The sequence below is a fragment of the Hemiscyllium ocellatum genome, chromosome 14 (genome assembly GCF_020745735.1).
Source record: "Hemiscyllium ocellatum isolate sHemOce1 chromosome 14, sHemOce1.pat.X.cur, whole genome shotgun sequence".
NCBI lineage: Eukaryota > Metazoa > Chordata > Chondrichthyes > Orectolobiformes > Hemiscylliidae > Hemiscyllium > Hemiscyllium ocellatum.
This window is the reverse complement of record NC_083414.1, coordinates 46,408,446-46,424,245: the sequence shown is the minus strand read 5'-3', so window position 1 is coordinate 46,424,245 and position 15,800 is coordinate 46,408,446. Positions and strand designations below refer to the sequence as shown.

At 39.2% G+C, this 15,800-nt stretch overlaps 1 protein-coding gene across 1 annotated transcript in view; it reads left to right on the top strand.

The window, feature by feature from the left end:
- Nucleotides 1-1,048: 1,048 nt before the first annotated feature.
- eogt (EGF domain-specific O-linked N-acetylglucosamine (GlcNAc) transferase) overlaps nt 1,049-15,800 on the top strand; it is a 65,361-nt gene continuing 50,609 nt past the window's right edge. Inside the window, exons 1-4 of the mRNA XM_060835207.1 lie at nt 1,049-1,345; nt 6,638-6,736; nt 7,689-7,911; nt 13,152-13,252. Coding sequence (XP_060691190.1) covers nt 1,311-1,345; nt 6,638-6,736; nt 7,689-7,911; nt 13,152-13,252 — 458 coding nt within the window. The 5' untranslated portion in view covers nt 1,049-1,310. The remainder of the gene's footprint in view (nt 1,346-6,637; nt 6,737-7,688; nt 7,912-13,151; nt 13,253-15,800) is intronic.

Below are 15,800 nucleotides of genomic sequence, written 5' to 3'. Positions count from 1 at the left end.
CCCCCCCTTATCCTGAACCTATGCCATCTAGTTCCGGACTCCCCCAGTCCAGGGAAAAGACCTTGTCTATTTACTCTAGATTTTATAAACCTCTATAAGGTCACCCCTCAGCTTTTGACGCTCCAGGGAAAACAGTCCCTGCCTATTCAGGTTCTCCCTATAGCTCAAATGCTCCAATCCTGGCAACATGCTTGTTAATCTTTTCTGAACCTTTTCAAATTTCACAACATCCTTCGTGTCAGAGGGAGACCAGAATTGCACACAATATTCCAAAAGTGGCCGAACCAATGTCCTGTATAGCCGCAGCGTGACTTCCAACTCCCATAACAATGCTCTGACCAATAAAGGAAATTAATACTAAACATCTTCTTCACTAACCTATCTATCTGAGACTGGACTTTCAAAGAACTATGAATCTTCACTCTGAGATCTCTTTGTTCAGCAACACTCCCCAGGATCTTAGCATTAAGTGTATAATAAATCCTGTCCTGATTTGCTTTTCCAAAATGCAACACCTTACATTGATCCAAATTAAACTCCATCTGCCACTCCTCAGCCCATTGGCCCATTTGATCAAGATCTGGTGGTACCTTATTCGCTGTCCACTACACCTCCAATTTTGGTGTCATCTACAAACTTACTAACTGTACCTCTTATGTTCACATCCAAATCATTTATATAAATGATTAAATGCAGTGGACCTGGCATCTATAGCTTTACAATAATGGAAGAAAGTAAAAGTGGAAATGAAGTGTTTTTCTTTTCGTTATTGTTACCATGTGAAACTGGAAGTAGAGTCACAAAGAATCTCAAAAATCCCAACATACTTGAACAGTATGGAGAGTAATTTGGACTTGAAACGGTAACTGCCAAGCCCACTGAGTTTCTCCAGCATTTTGACTGCATTCGAAAAGTTCAGTGATTTCTAGAGGAAAGCTCTGGAGTGAAATGATTAAACCTGTAGTCGTAGGTTGCAGGTTTAAACCTGATCTGGCCGCTTCCGTACTGCAAAGTTCTCAGATTTCTTTTGCGAAGGTGACAAAAGTCCATTGCACACTTTCTTGTTTTTCTTGACCGTTTACATCAAAACCTCTCAATGTCGTATGGGCAAAATAAAATTACTTTAATGTTAAGCAAATGACAAACGACCGGCCTGGCATCTGAACCAGTTCGTCTCACATTTTCCGGTAAACCCAGTCGAGCAGCATCGATTCATTTCGATCTTCTCTGAAGGGTTTTGTTTTGGCTCCGAGAGGGACGGCTTCTGGCCTGTGCGGTGTCCGGGGAACATTGTAACGTTGCACCTTGCGATGGCACCGCGCTCGGCTGTGGAACGCTGGCCCAGGTATCGAACGCTGCCGATGGATACAATGTATCCGCGGTTTCCCAGGGTTGCGATCGCCGCCCCGCGCAGGCATGAGCGAATAGCCCGGCTTCATTGCTGGTGTGACCAGGGCTCTACTGGGCCTACCCCCGATCAAATAGAAAAAGCCAAGGCCATCTGATATCCCCCCATTCAAAACGTGGCAGAGGCTACTCCAAACTTCAGTTTGCAAACCACTGACTGTCCGCTAAAGTCGGGCAACTGGTTATCTGCGCCTTGTTCGGGGATTTTTTTTGTGGTGGAGGAGGGAGGTTGAGAGCTATTGGTTAATTTGGAGATAAATCCAGAATTTGCGCAATACCACATTTGGCTAATATCTACAAGACTGCTACAGTTTATTAACGATCACCCGGCTTCAGTGGGGCGGACTTAATTGGTCTCGGTTTAAAGCCTTTTGACCTAGTGATTTAGCAGCATGATACAGAAATTGGCAAGTCTCAGAAGCTCTATGGTTTCTTAACAGTGGCCTGTGGTGAATTATTCCAAGGCTTTAGCATCTCTGGGTTAGGGAATGGAAATTGATTGGTTCTGTTCCTGATCAATATTCACCTAGAAGCCTCCATGAGGATGCGCTGGAGACACAACAGGAAATTTGGCCCCCTATCCTGCTCCTCACTTGAATAAATTGATCTGTATTAATACACAAATGCTCCTCTAAAAGAAGAAATTCTTCCTTGACTGTCTTAATGAGACATTCCTTATTTTCAAAAGTGCCTTGTGCTCCTCGTAGAAATGTTCTCTCAAACCTCAAAATCTAACATTTTTCAATAAGCTTACCTCTCATTCCTCTGAACTGCATTGCACACAGTTCGACCTGTTGTCTTTCCACATAAGAAAGCCCTTCTAGCCATGGAATTAGTCTATAGTGAACTTTTGTGGAACTGTTTCCAACACATGTATATCCTTCCTTAAGTAAAGAAACCAAAACAGTGCTCTGAATGGAATTTTATCAATGTCCTATGCAGTTGTAGCAAGCCTTCCCTATCTATATACATGAACTCCTTTAAAATAAAGGTCAATATTTTACTTGCCTTCCTCATCCTTTGTGTGTCAGCGTGCTAACTTTTTTGTGAACCATAGCTCAGTGCAGTAGCATTAAGTAAGCTCTCTCTATTTAAGTAATATTCTGATTTTCCATTCTTCCTGCCAAAGTGGACAACCTCACAATTTTCCACAAGGGGTGCATGGTGGCTCAGTGGTTAGCACTGCTGCCTTATGCGCCAGGGACTAGGGTTCGATTCCAGCCTCAGGTGACTGTGGGGTTTGCACATTCTCCCTGTGTCTGCGTGGGTTTCCTCCAATTTCCTCCCACATTCCAAAAGATGTGCAGGTCAGGTAAATTGGCCATGTTAAATTGTGCATAGTGTTAGGTGCATTAGTCAGGGGTAAATGCTGAGAAACAAGTCTAGGTGGGTTACTCTTCGGATGATCGGTGTGGACTTATTGGGCCAAAGGGCCTGTTTCCACGCTGTAGGGGATCTAAACTCCGGTTTCCTCCCACAGTCCAAAGATGTGCGGGTCAGGTGAATTGGCCATGCAAAATTGCCCATAGTGTTAGGTAAGGAGTAAATGTAGGGGTATGGGTGGGTTGCGCTTTGGAGGGTCGGTGTGGACTTGTTGGGCCGAAGGGCATGTTTCCACACTGTAAGTAATCTAATCTAATGTAATCTAAACTGACCAAATAATTCTTCTTTTAAATTTTTGTCCACTCCACGACTTCCTCAAAGGTTATTATCTGACCTATCAGTGTGTCACCAGTAAATGTGGCTACAATACAGTCTGTCCGTAAAACCATGTCATTAATATAAATATCAAGTAATTGAGACCCCTGCTCTAATCCTGATGGTACTGTACTTGTTGCAGTTAGGCAACTTATTGAACCTGACTTTGTTTCTTGTTAGTTAACCATTGCTTCTAAACTATGACCTTGTAGCTTGTATGGTACCTGTTTGTGTGGCATTATGTTGAACACTTCCGGAAATCCAAATGCAATACATCTGTTTAACCATCCTGCTTGTAACATCCTCAAATAATTCTCATAAATTTGTCATCAGGCAGAGTCAATATTGTTTTGTTGTGATTTTTCTGGATGTCCAGTTTCTACTCTTTATGGATTTCAGTTTCTTGCTTCCTGCTGTCTCTTTTTGAATTGAGTTTTTGCAGTTTTCACAACTTACTCAGATCACCTATAGTCAAAGAAGCATTAAAAGATTTCAATTAATGCGTCTGCCTTCTCTGCAGCCAAGTGTTTTAGGATGCAGACCGTCACATCCAGGGAACTTGTCGGCTTTTAATCTCATTAGGTTTCCTTGTACTTTTTCTATCATAACACCGATTATTTTAAATCCTCCCTACCTTTCAGTTCCAAATTTCCCACTATTCTTGGGAGGATTTTTATGTCTTCTACTTTGAAGACAAAGTGAAAATAATTGTTCAAAATTTGCCACGTCCTTATTTCCCTCATTTAATAATTTTCCAGTCTGAGTCCTAAAAGTACTAATACTAGCTTCTTTTACCATTCTATTCCATTCTATTTTAGTTTGACATTCTTTCATAGTTAATTGAACAAATGAAATATAACTAGCCTCTTGTTTTATCCAAGCTCCAAAAATGCCATATTATACACACTTTCCCCTTGCTGTATCCCTGCTGTGTTGTGTACAAGAATTGAACATGAGGTATGACAAATAATACTTACCATAGTCTCTTGACTTTCCTAATACTAAAAACTGGAACAACTTGTTAGGTATTCTCTTTCTCCTACAATTTTCAATATATTTTAAGAAGTCAGATGTGGCATCCACTGACCATTTGTTCCTGATTTACCTGAACTTTTTATTTACTGTTCTCATGCTTGATGTTGCCTTGTGCTATGGGTGTTTGCATATTTTCATGATTTCTTAAATCATGTGTTTTCTAGGTTTTCTTCTTATTAAACCTATGACTCAGATGATAAACCCTGAAAGAAAAGCTTGGGTAGTTTATAACCCATCTGAGACATGAACTAATTTTCTGGTTTGTAGGCCCTCCATATTATTGGTTTTATTAACTTGAGCTTTTTTAGTTTTGTTTCATCGTACTGCATGTTGATACATTATGATGAAGGAATACTGATTTTAATGCAACTGTAGCAAATTTATTGAGATCATATTTAGGTGGTCGTCAGATGTTGCTTTCCTAGTTAATTATTATGACTTTAATGTAATTAGGAGATTCAGATTGAATTGTAGTCTTCGAATGAAAGTCTTTCTGAGAAAGATCAATAATCAATACAACATAGCTATAGGCTTTATAATATGTACAATACAATAGGTTTAATCCAACATTGACTATGAATACAATGCTGCCTATTGATAACACAGTTCTTAAAATTCAAGTTTGCTATTTTGCACAAATGAAAGTTTGCATCATTTACAGAAATAAATTTGAACATTTGCTGAGATGCAGGCAGTATGAAATTAATCTGAAACATTGATCTCAGAATGTGACAGAAAAGCCATTCAGAGAAATATGGAACAATTGAATGAAGTGAAATGTGCCATTGTTAGAACATTGGATATTTGCTCAGGAAGTGAAGTGAAATAACTGTTTTATGCGAGCCTGAGAGGGGTGACTATTCCTGGCAGCAGGGGCCTGCAGGTTAAGGCCTCCCTGTACATGGATGACGTCACCGTTTTCTGCTCGGATCCGCTGTCCGTGCGCAGACTCATGTGCATATGTGATCAGTTCGAACAGGCCTCGGGGGCCAAGGTAAACCGAGGCAAGAGCGAGGTCATGCTCTTCGGGAATTGGGCCGACCAATCCTCAATCCCCTTCACCGTCAGGACCGACCACCTGAAGGTGCTAGGCAATTGGTTTCGGGGGGGCTGGGGCGTGCGCCAAGTTTTGGGAGGAGCATATCAGCAAAATGAGGCAGAAACTGGGCAGATGGAAGCTACAATCGCTCTCCATCGCAGGAAAAAACCTGGTCATCAGGTGTGAGGCACTGTCATTGCTATTATACGTGGCACAGGTCTGACCTATTCCCAGAACCTGTGCTGCAGCTGTCACCCGGGCCATCTTCCAGTTTATATGGAGATCAAAGATGGACTGGGTCCGAAGGGACTCGCTGTACAAAGGTCTGGGCAACGGGGGAAAAAATACACCCAATGCCACCCTCACCCTGATGGCTACCTTTGTGTGTGGCTGCATCAAGCTGTGCGTGGATCCCCGTTACGCAAACACCAAGTGTCACTACGTACTGAAGTTCTACCTGTTCCCGGCGTTGCGCAGGATGGACCTGGCCTCGCTGCCTCGGAACGCTCCGAGTAGTTGGACCATTCCGTGTCACTTGTCCTTCGTGGAGAAGTTTATGAAGAAAAACACCTTTGACCACAAGTCCATTGGGAAGTGGTCAGCACGTCATGTCCTTGAGACCCTTCGGGAAAAGGAGAGGGCAGATCCTATCGAGCGGTTCCCTGAGCAGACTATCAAAGCCACTTGGCAGAATGCCTCATCGCCAGAACTTTCCACCAAGCACCAAGACATGGCTTGGCTGGTGGTGAGAAGGGCTCTGCCTGTGAGATCATTTATGCACACCCGGACTCTCAGCCTCACCGCACGCTGCCCTCAAAGCGGCTGCGGAGGGGGCGGGGTGGGGGGGGCAAGACTGTCACACACCTCCTTCTGGAATGTGCCTACACAGTAGAAGTCTGGAGAGGAATGCAGTGGTGTTTGTTGAGGTTCGTCCCGAGCAGCGCCGTGATACGGGATTCCATGCTCTATGGCCTGTTCCCGGGACGCACACCGAGATGAACATCAACTGTGCCTGGAGGATCATCAACTCTGTGAAGGATGCTCTCTGGGCGGTCTGAAACCTGTTGATCTTCCAGCTGAAGGAGTTGACCCTGACTGAGTGTTGCAGATTGGCACATTCCAAGGTCCAGGACTACGTGTTGAGGGACGCGCTGAAGCTTGGGGCAGCAGCTGCCACCAAGGCACGGTGGGGAAAGACCACTGAGTAACGTCTGCCTGTCTAAAGAAGACCAGGGGGCCCATGCAGTCATTTGGGCTCTGCTGATGCCTCAGCTAAACATATGGGCATATGATTGAAAAATGTACAGACCTGAATATAAAAATGATAAATTCTGATCTCTGTGTGTAAATGTTTACATATGTATGGCATGACCAACTGTACAGACCATCAAATTATTTTATGAATAATGTATATTTTGAAATTAAAAAAAGAAGTGAAATAACTGTTTTCCTTTTTAGTTTAGCAGAATGGGAAAGTGAAACAGAGCAAGAACATGAATGGATAGAAAAGGAGGACTTAAATGCCTTAATGAACAATGAATTTGGATACTCTAACAGGTAAAAGGAGACATTACCATTGCAGGGAAACCTAAATGTAGAGCAGAAAGAGCTTCAGTAAAACAAAAGACAAATGTGTTTGATTAAATATAATGCTTGTTAAAAGCAAATTTACTAGAAATAAGGCTAAGCAGTGACATTTTCAAAAAAATATTATCTTTGGTTAGATACCTCCAAGGCTAAATTATGCCAGTGTTTTGAAGAAAAAATGTTATTATCCACAACTGCAAGAAACCTAGACTAGATAGATTTGTGACCATTTGCATTTTTGAGCCTTCTGTATCATGTCCATGTTTGCATAGTTTGTGGCAACCCATCTAATTAGTTTTGGAGGGTCTTAAGGATACCATGTTTAAAAATGTGTTGAAACTAACTAACCGAGGCCTACAAAAATGACAGTGCATGTAAAGCATAGTTGAGGTACCTACTAGTATGTAGCAGTGTTTGTAAACAAGCTTAATGTATTTGGTAAGAATTTGAATCATGTACTTCAGACATATGTATTCACTAGTATTCCATGCTTTTAATCATTTATCGGTCATGTCAATGCTAAGTTAATGTATTATGTCTAGTTTATAAAGCTTACATTCGAATGGGCCAGATGTCTCTGTAATTGCTTTTTGTTATTTCCATGTCTTGTTTTAATGATAGAATTAAATTGTAATCTGAAGCAAGTGACTCAATGTCCTGTCAGAGAAGGAAATTGCATCCGTGAGCCATATATGCGGCAAGTCTTCTGCTGTTTAGATATAAATATCTTTTGAAGTTCAGAAACATGTTTATAACAAAATACATTCTATTACCTCAAAACTGAGTTGATTAATACTATTTGAATATTTAATTGCTTGTAGTATTCAGGACACTTGCTTATTTACACAGGAGCAATTGAATTATTGTCTGCTGCAAGTTCACTAATGAAAATCTGCTTGATGTTTACATTTTTCTTTTGTAGGTCTACCATCTGTTCACTCATGACATTATTGTGGCTTCAGTTTGCAATTCAGCCTACTGTAGCATTTGGACTGGAAGAGAATGACCAAACCAATACAGACGATGTCCAAATAGTGCCTTTATACAATAATATCACATTGCCTAATGAGCATATTCCTTATTTTTTGCACAATAACATGCACATAGCTAATCGTTGCAAAAAAGATCCTCTCTGTCCATTTATGGTAAGTCTTATTAATAGTCATTTAGTATTGGAGTATTGCTGCAAAAACAGATTTTGTTGAAGCTTTCAGGCTTGTACTCATCAGGACAATTTGCGCAAATACTAATGCAATGGAGTACCAACAGTTAGACTGCATGAGAGGCGATTGCTCATTAATTGGCAAGTGGACTCTGACTGGTACGTGTGTTGCCTAAGGAGAGAGCACCCTTATATGAGTAATGACCTAATCAGTCAGATCCAACCTGCCTGGTTTAAAATGTAAATAAAGTTTGCAGAGAACTGACAATCAGTATCTATTAATCAGACTCCACCTGCTGACCAATTAGCGCTTTCTACTCTCTTTATAGACGATGGTGCTACCCTTGAATTGATATTCTTGTAAATTGTCCTGATGAGTCAAAGACAAAAAGCTTTGTCAAAATATGTCCCTTTTTAAGGAGTATTTAATCTTATTATGTGTGCAGTTACTTGTGAAAAGGAGCACCTAGTGGGCATATTTTTAAATATTTAAAGGTTTGTCCATAAAGACAATAAAAAAACTGTTACTCAGACTGATGGGTGGATTCCTGTTCGCAATTGTTCACAAACGGACTGCCCTTGTTACAACTGTTCAGACTTGTGTTTTTTGTATTTTTAAGACAAGAAGTGGGAGCAAGAGTTGGCTGTTTGGCCTTTTGAACCATCTTTGCTATTCAGTGAAATCACATCTCTTCTTCCACACCAGTTTATTTTCTTTGCACTATCCCTGGTATCCCTTGATGTTTTAAATACATAAAAATCAGTTGATCTTAGACTTGGACCTACTTAGTGACTGAACCTCCACTCTTTTTTGGGTAACAAATTCCAAAGATTCACCACGTTCTAAAAAGCTTTCTGAAATCTAAATGTACCAACTGGTTTTCTCCCTTATGTATGCTGCTAGTAACATCCTCAAAAAGCTCTCACAGGTTTGGAAGGCATGCTTAATTTTCTCTCTTTCCACAGTCGAGTTACCTTTGCCACCATCTAATCTCTGCGAACTACTCTGGACTCTATTGAAATTTCAAAGATGACCAATTAGGCAACTACCATATCTACAGCCATCACATTCAACACTCAGATGTGGATCATCAGGCCTGGGGTTCTATCCAAATAAAGACCCATTAACTTCTCTGATAGTATTTTCTTACTAATGTATTACCGATCTTGCAGAGCCTCATTTACACTAGTTCCCAAATTCTCCATTATTTGACAGATTTTTATTATTTTTCTTTCTTTAAAGTCAGAGGCAAAGTATTTAATTAGTTTCTCTGCCATTTCCTTATTCTCTATTGTAAATTCTCCTAACTTCACTTGTAATGGTACCACAGTTGGATTTGCTAATCATTTCCTTTGACTTGGAGGTGCCGGTGTTGGACTGCGGTGTACAAAGTTAAAAATCACACAACACCAGGTTATCGTCCAACAGATTATCTGAAAGCAGTAAGTGCTGCTCATTCATCAGGTGATTGTGAAGAAGCAATGCTTCGAAAGCTAGTGCTTCCAGATAAATCTGTTGCACTATAACCTGGTGTTGTGTGATTTTAAACATCTCCTTTGACATACCTATAGAAACGTTTACAGTTCCTTTTAATGTTTCACTCATTTAGTCTCCCATTTTCTCTTTCTTAATCGTTTTCATGGCCCTCCTGTGCAGAATTTTCAAATGCTAACTGACTATGTTTACTTATTTTGGTAACTTTATAGGCCTTTTGATCTAATACAGTCTTGATATCTTTTGTTGGGCACAATTGGAAGCCTTGCCTTGCTGATGTTATGTGAATGAAGGAATGTATTTTTGTTCCAAACTATGTATTGGTTCTGTTTGCCCTGGCCTGTCTATCATTTAACCTTCCTAACTCAGTATCCTGATCCACCATAGCTGATTTGACCCTAATATTTTTGTTGTGTCCTTTGTTTGGATTTAAGACCCGCGTTTCTGATTGAACTATGTCACATTCAAAGTTAATATAAAATGCTGCCATGGTATGGTCACTCTTTCCTAAAACTGATATGGAACAAAATTATTATTTAGTCCTTTTTACATTTTCCTACTCTTGATCTAAAATATCCTGTTATCTAGATTGTTCTTCAACATCTTGCTCCAGGGAATTATATTGTATACATTCCAAGTATTTGTTCTCCACAATGTTTCTAATTAGGTTTGTCTAACCTACATGTAGATTGAATTCCCCCCACCATAACTGTTACATGTGTGTCCAATTTCTTCATTTATACTGTGATTTCCACAACCGCTGCTGTTTGGTGGTCTGTAACGTAAACAGCTCCAACAAATGTTTTCTCCCCCTTGCTGTTTCTTGTTTCTACCCAACCTGAATTTGTGTCTTGAACGTTAGAAACTAAGTTCATCTCTCACCACAGTAGTACTACCCTCTTTAATTAACAACACTATTCCAGCTCCTTTGCCAGCTTTCTGTCTCCTTCCTGAATCTCCTTTGATAATCAGGTCCCGTCTTTGGGTTACTTGTGGCCAGTGTTTCAAAACCTTCCTACAAATGGTCAACCATGTCCAAGGCCTCCTGGAAATATCATATTGCACAGCAATACGTCATCTGCAGTTGTACAGATAACGGGAATAATTTATTGATCCTTGACCCATGAAAAGAACACCTGATGATGCTGTTGTCAAAATACATGTGTTAAGCTTACTTGTGCAAATGCAGGAATTCATGGTTCATTGGTTTCTTTTGGGTTCTGAAATTCTTCTGCAGAATCAGGTTCGGAAATGACACTTGCGTTTTTTGCTTTGAAAGCTCGATGCAATTAAAATGTGGCAAATAACAGGGCTTGAGCTCCTGTTCTGAATTAGGAAGGTTAGCATGTACTACCAAGAAGGCAAACCTTTGCACAAAATGTATACATATACAATAACAGAAGTGATGTGTTTACTATTTAACAAATATTAAAAAAAAACAAACTAGCAGAAACCTGATGAGCTTACAGATCTCATGATGCCCCCAGAATGGGAATGCTAGTTTGAAAGCCTGAGGTCTAGAATGTTGTGTGAACACTGGCTATTTGGGGGAAGGCCCAGAGGACTGTTGATCCTCATGGAGAAATTATTCTCCATGCTGGCATGATTCAGTGCTTTCAGAACATAAAGCCCTGTCATATACACTACTCAATTTATTTAGTACCTTGAGGCAAAACTTTGCAAAGGTTCCCCCTGATTCTGAAGGCACTTGAGCAAAGCTCAAAGGCTTGGCTCATAGATAACAATTTTGGCCCAATAAATCTTTGATATTTAACTGGAAATGTTGCTATCTTAGAAAGCAGAGATGATCATTTTAAAAACAAAGATTTAGTCCTCAAACAATAAATTATTTGCATGGCAATGACTTATTAAATCAAAAATGATAATCTTGGCCCTTTTTCAATTAATCCAAACAGTACTTAAATATTAAAACTATTCATGTGTGACAGAAATTAATTTTCAGAAGTAAACTTTAACATACTTGCTCACAAAGCAAATCTTTTTTGTTTTTATCAGTATCTGGAATACTAAGGATTAACCTGTTGGTTTTGAACTTTTTAAATCCACTGAATGACAAAGTTTATTTAAAAAGCCATGTTTTACAAGTTTACCTATACATTCAGTATCAATAGGACTCTATGGAGGCATAATTGCTTAGTTCAGTTCTGCTTTTACCTAGATTCCCATACATTCCCTATATTGTTATCAGGAAGAGAAACCATAGCTCAGCAAAAGTGCACATAGGCCAGTTGAGTTGCCCATTTCTCTGTCTGACAAGAGATCAATTAACTCAGCACAAAATGGTGATCAAATCTCGGATCATTTGTTAGCTTAATGCTGACAACTTTAACCAGTTGAGCCATTGGGGATTCCTTATTATAATTATCAGGATTTTACTTGCTGTTCAAAATAGCGGAGTATTGCAATTTGCATTGTGAAACAAGATATTGGTTTCTGGATCTTTGGAAATACAGAATTTTACAATACTGAATTAGTGAAATGGAATGATATATAAATTATTATTAAACATGATAATGCCTAATAAGGAATTGACTAAAATTGTTTTAATAGTCGTCCAGACAATGAAAACACTTACATTTACACTGGTTATTATAGTTATTGATATAACACATTGCACATTTGTGAATTTGTCAATATTATATTTGAATTCAGAGGTAAGAAGTGGACATTTTGATAATGCTGAAAGCAAACAATGGTTTGCAATGTCAGGACTTTTACTACAACTGGCCAAAGTAGATTGTTTTGGATTTCTGATGAGTGAATTAAGTATTGGAATAAAATTTGCCCATGGAATTCTTGAATTGTACTAAATATTTTAAAAATAGTTTTTATTTAATAATTAGAGAAGACTAAGAGTAGTTGATAATGGTGCCTTTAAGATCTAAAAGGAGTCAGCTTTGTGTTCAGTTTAAAACTGAATCTTCGATATATGTTGACTTTTAAAAATAAAATGGCCTTCCCATATATTCACTATATGTAAATGATTACCTTTTGCTTGAGCATCAGAAAATGTAATGTTTTGTGACATGGTTTGATTATAGACTTTTGCATTTGTCCAGTGAAAAACAAGGCGATTGGTCCAACAACATAGATATTTTAAAACAAGATGATAACTATTGTGCTATTTCGCAGAGCACTTGTAACCAGGCAATTGCCCAACCTACAATAATGTCTCCAGTCATGTTACTCTGAACCAGTCATAAGTTGTTCTGTGAAAGTAACTTGGGATAATTCTGATTTTGTTTTGTCAGTGTTGGGAAATATTTAGTTCAGCATTTTTGTAATCATTTTATGACTGAAATGGGGACTTAATGAGTTTGTGGCATGAACCTATGGCCCACTACTGTGGTGACTTATAGGGCTGAACTCTCAATGCTGCCACTGAATCAGCTTTGAAAATATATGCAACATATATGCATAAATTGAGATCACTACTGGCAATTTGTTAATTATGTGGACACTAAAGAAAAACTGTTTTCCTGTTCAAAAGTATTTAAAATTCAGAATAAAGAAGGAAGTGTGAGGAATCACAGTAATAAGTCATTATGATTATAATTATTTTCTGTGTGTTGTTGCTATTTTGACCATTTAGTTGATTTCATATTGACTCAGTTTTTAATTGAATGTAGAGAATTTGGATGAAATATGGAGTACATATTGTTGACCTTGAGAAACAGAAGCTAATTGCACATCTACCTTTGCTGTAGAAACACTTGAGAAAGCTGCAGTCCTGCTGGGGATATGAAAACAATTGCAAACCAGAACACAGATTCAGTTATCCTGTGTGCAGTGATGCTACTTCAGGCTGGTAAGACCCATAGAAAAGGAGAGGCATAGTGTATAGCTTTGGTGATGCATATTATTTGAGTGAAGATTTCTGTTCTTGTTTTGCATGTCAATTGAAGGAATAACTGCAAACATTACTGATATTACCTGTGCTGTTAAATGTAGGACACAATTTTACCTTGCATTACAGCTGGTGGTTCTTTAAAATAACTTGCAATTTTCCAACAGGATTAGATTAAATTAGATTACTTACAGTGTGGAAACAGGCCCTTCGGCCCAACAGGTCCACACTGACCCTCCGTAGAGCAACCCACCAGACCCTTCACCTAACCCTACGGGCAATTTAGCATGGCCAATTCACCTAACCTGCATATTTTTGGACAGTGGGAGGAAACCAGAGCACCCGGAGGAAACCCACGCAGACACAGGGAGAATGTGCAAACTCCACACAGACAGTTGCCTGAGGCAGGAATTGAACCCAAGTCTCTGGCGCTGTGAGGCAGCAATGCTAGCCACCATGCCGCCTGCTTTTTAAAATGCAAGACTGGAAAATGTTGAATGTAATCACTGTGATAAGCTTTAGATAGGTTTTTTTTAATACTGAAAAGAATACTATCCCTGAATGAACAGTAAAGTTAATGTAATGTATACTTAATGGGGAATATAAGCTGTGAGTATTAGTAAATTCTGAAAGTAAGTTGAAATCTTCTATTTATAGAAACTGCAAGTTGTAGTTTTCTGAAAAATGCTGTTTATAATAAACCCTTAATTGGAGCCTAAAATTTTTATCAGCAGACAAATGATTTGTGAAATCTCGTCAAACATTTTTTAAAGCTGCTTTAGAAATTACTTTGTGCAGTTTCTTCAGAATCTACTGCTGTACTTTGCAAGATGTGCTACAAATGTGTCCCAGCAAAACACAATTCTTAACTGAAATTGGTTTCATGACTGAAGCCCCTTTAACATAAAAAAGACAAAAACTGACATTTTCTGTTTTGTAGTCTGAGTGTTGGGCCAGAACCCACTGCTCCTACCATTGAAAGAACTCACAGATTACAAATTGTGAGCCTGTCAGTTTGAGCTGCTAAACCTATTGCAGACCCTACCATTGGAGTCCCACCTTGCAGGCACCTTCTGGGTATGAAAGATCATCTGCCAAAGCATAATTTTCAGGGATCAATTGACGAGGGGGTTCAGTGAAACTGAGAGATTTACGTACATGCATTTTGGTGTCATTTGCTGTTAGTTTGGGTTCTTGGAGTTGGACATGTGGATTTGGTGTTGGACATGTGGATTTGGAGTTAACAATTGGTTTTTGAGGGTAAGATGACAGTGCCAATAATTCCAAGTGAAGTTACCCAGTGATCCAAAGGAACTACCCAGAGAGCTTAGGGAGGGACTGTTCAGATTGATACAGTTTGTTGTGGGAGTTCATTTGAGAGAGAAGATTATTTTAAGGTGAAAAATATAATTTTTGAGTGTTCTATGTCATCTCTCTATTCTTAATACATTCTAAGGAAAATGTTTACTTTGTATCACTGCTACCATTTTAGTACCCACTTCTTTCCTTTCTGCCTCTTTTTCTGAAAAGTCCTCAAACTTTGCTATTGCTCCAATCCTGATGAAGGATTCATGCCTAAAACGTCGACTCTCCTGCTCCTCGGATGCTGCCTGACCTGCTGTGCTTTTCCAGCACCACTCTTTTTAACTATTGCTACGATCAATGTCATATTTAATCTCATATTTTCTTTGATATGTCAACTCTTATTACAATAGAAATATGCAAATTTATTAATACCATACAGAGGAACCTTGATTATCTGAATATCAATTATATGAATTTTGGATTATCCGAAGAAGATCTCAAAGTCCCACAAAAACATTACATCAAAGAAGTAATTGTATTCAGATTACCTGTACTGAAGAAAATGTGAAAACGCTGGCAAAAACAATGAAACATAAGCACCTCAAGCATCAGCAACTGGGTATTTTTAGGTAAGGGTTAGTTACATAGCCCTTTGCAAAAGTAAATGCTTTACAGGGTATTCCCATCACTTTGCTGAAAATGTGTTGCTGGAAAAGCGCAGCAGGTCAGGCAGCATCCAAGGAACAGGAGATTCGACGTTTCAGGCATAAGCCCTTCTTCAGATTCCTGAAGAAGGGCTTATGCCCGAAATGTCGAATTTCCTGTTCCTTGGATGCTGCCTGACCTGCTGCACTTTTCCAGCAACACATTTTCAGCTCTGATCTCCAGCATCTGCAGTCCTCACTTTCTCCTCGAAGATTCCCATAATTTTATCAGGTCATTCATGAAACGCATGTGCAAGGCGATACTTCTGTCTTTCTGAGATAAAGGAGTACAAGTGAGTTGCACGTCAACTTTATTTTTTTATATAAGTTCTCTGTGAATGTCAGCCTGTAGAAGTTTCGCATCTTCTTAAAAATACATTTAAAAAATGGCTGAGAAAGTAAACGCATACGCGAGGTGGTTATTCTGTCTTTCTATCGTGACGCTGAGTTCACGGAAACTGACAAATGCTCTTGTGATTGTAGAAGCTGTTCGGGACCTT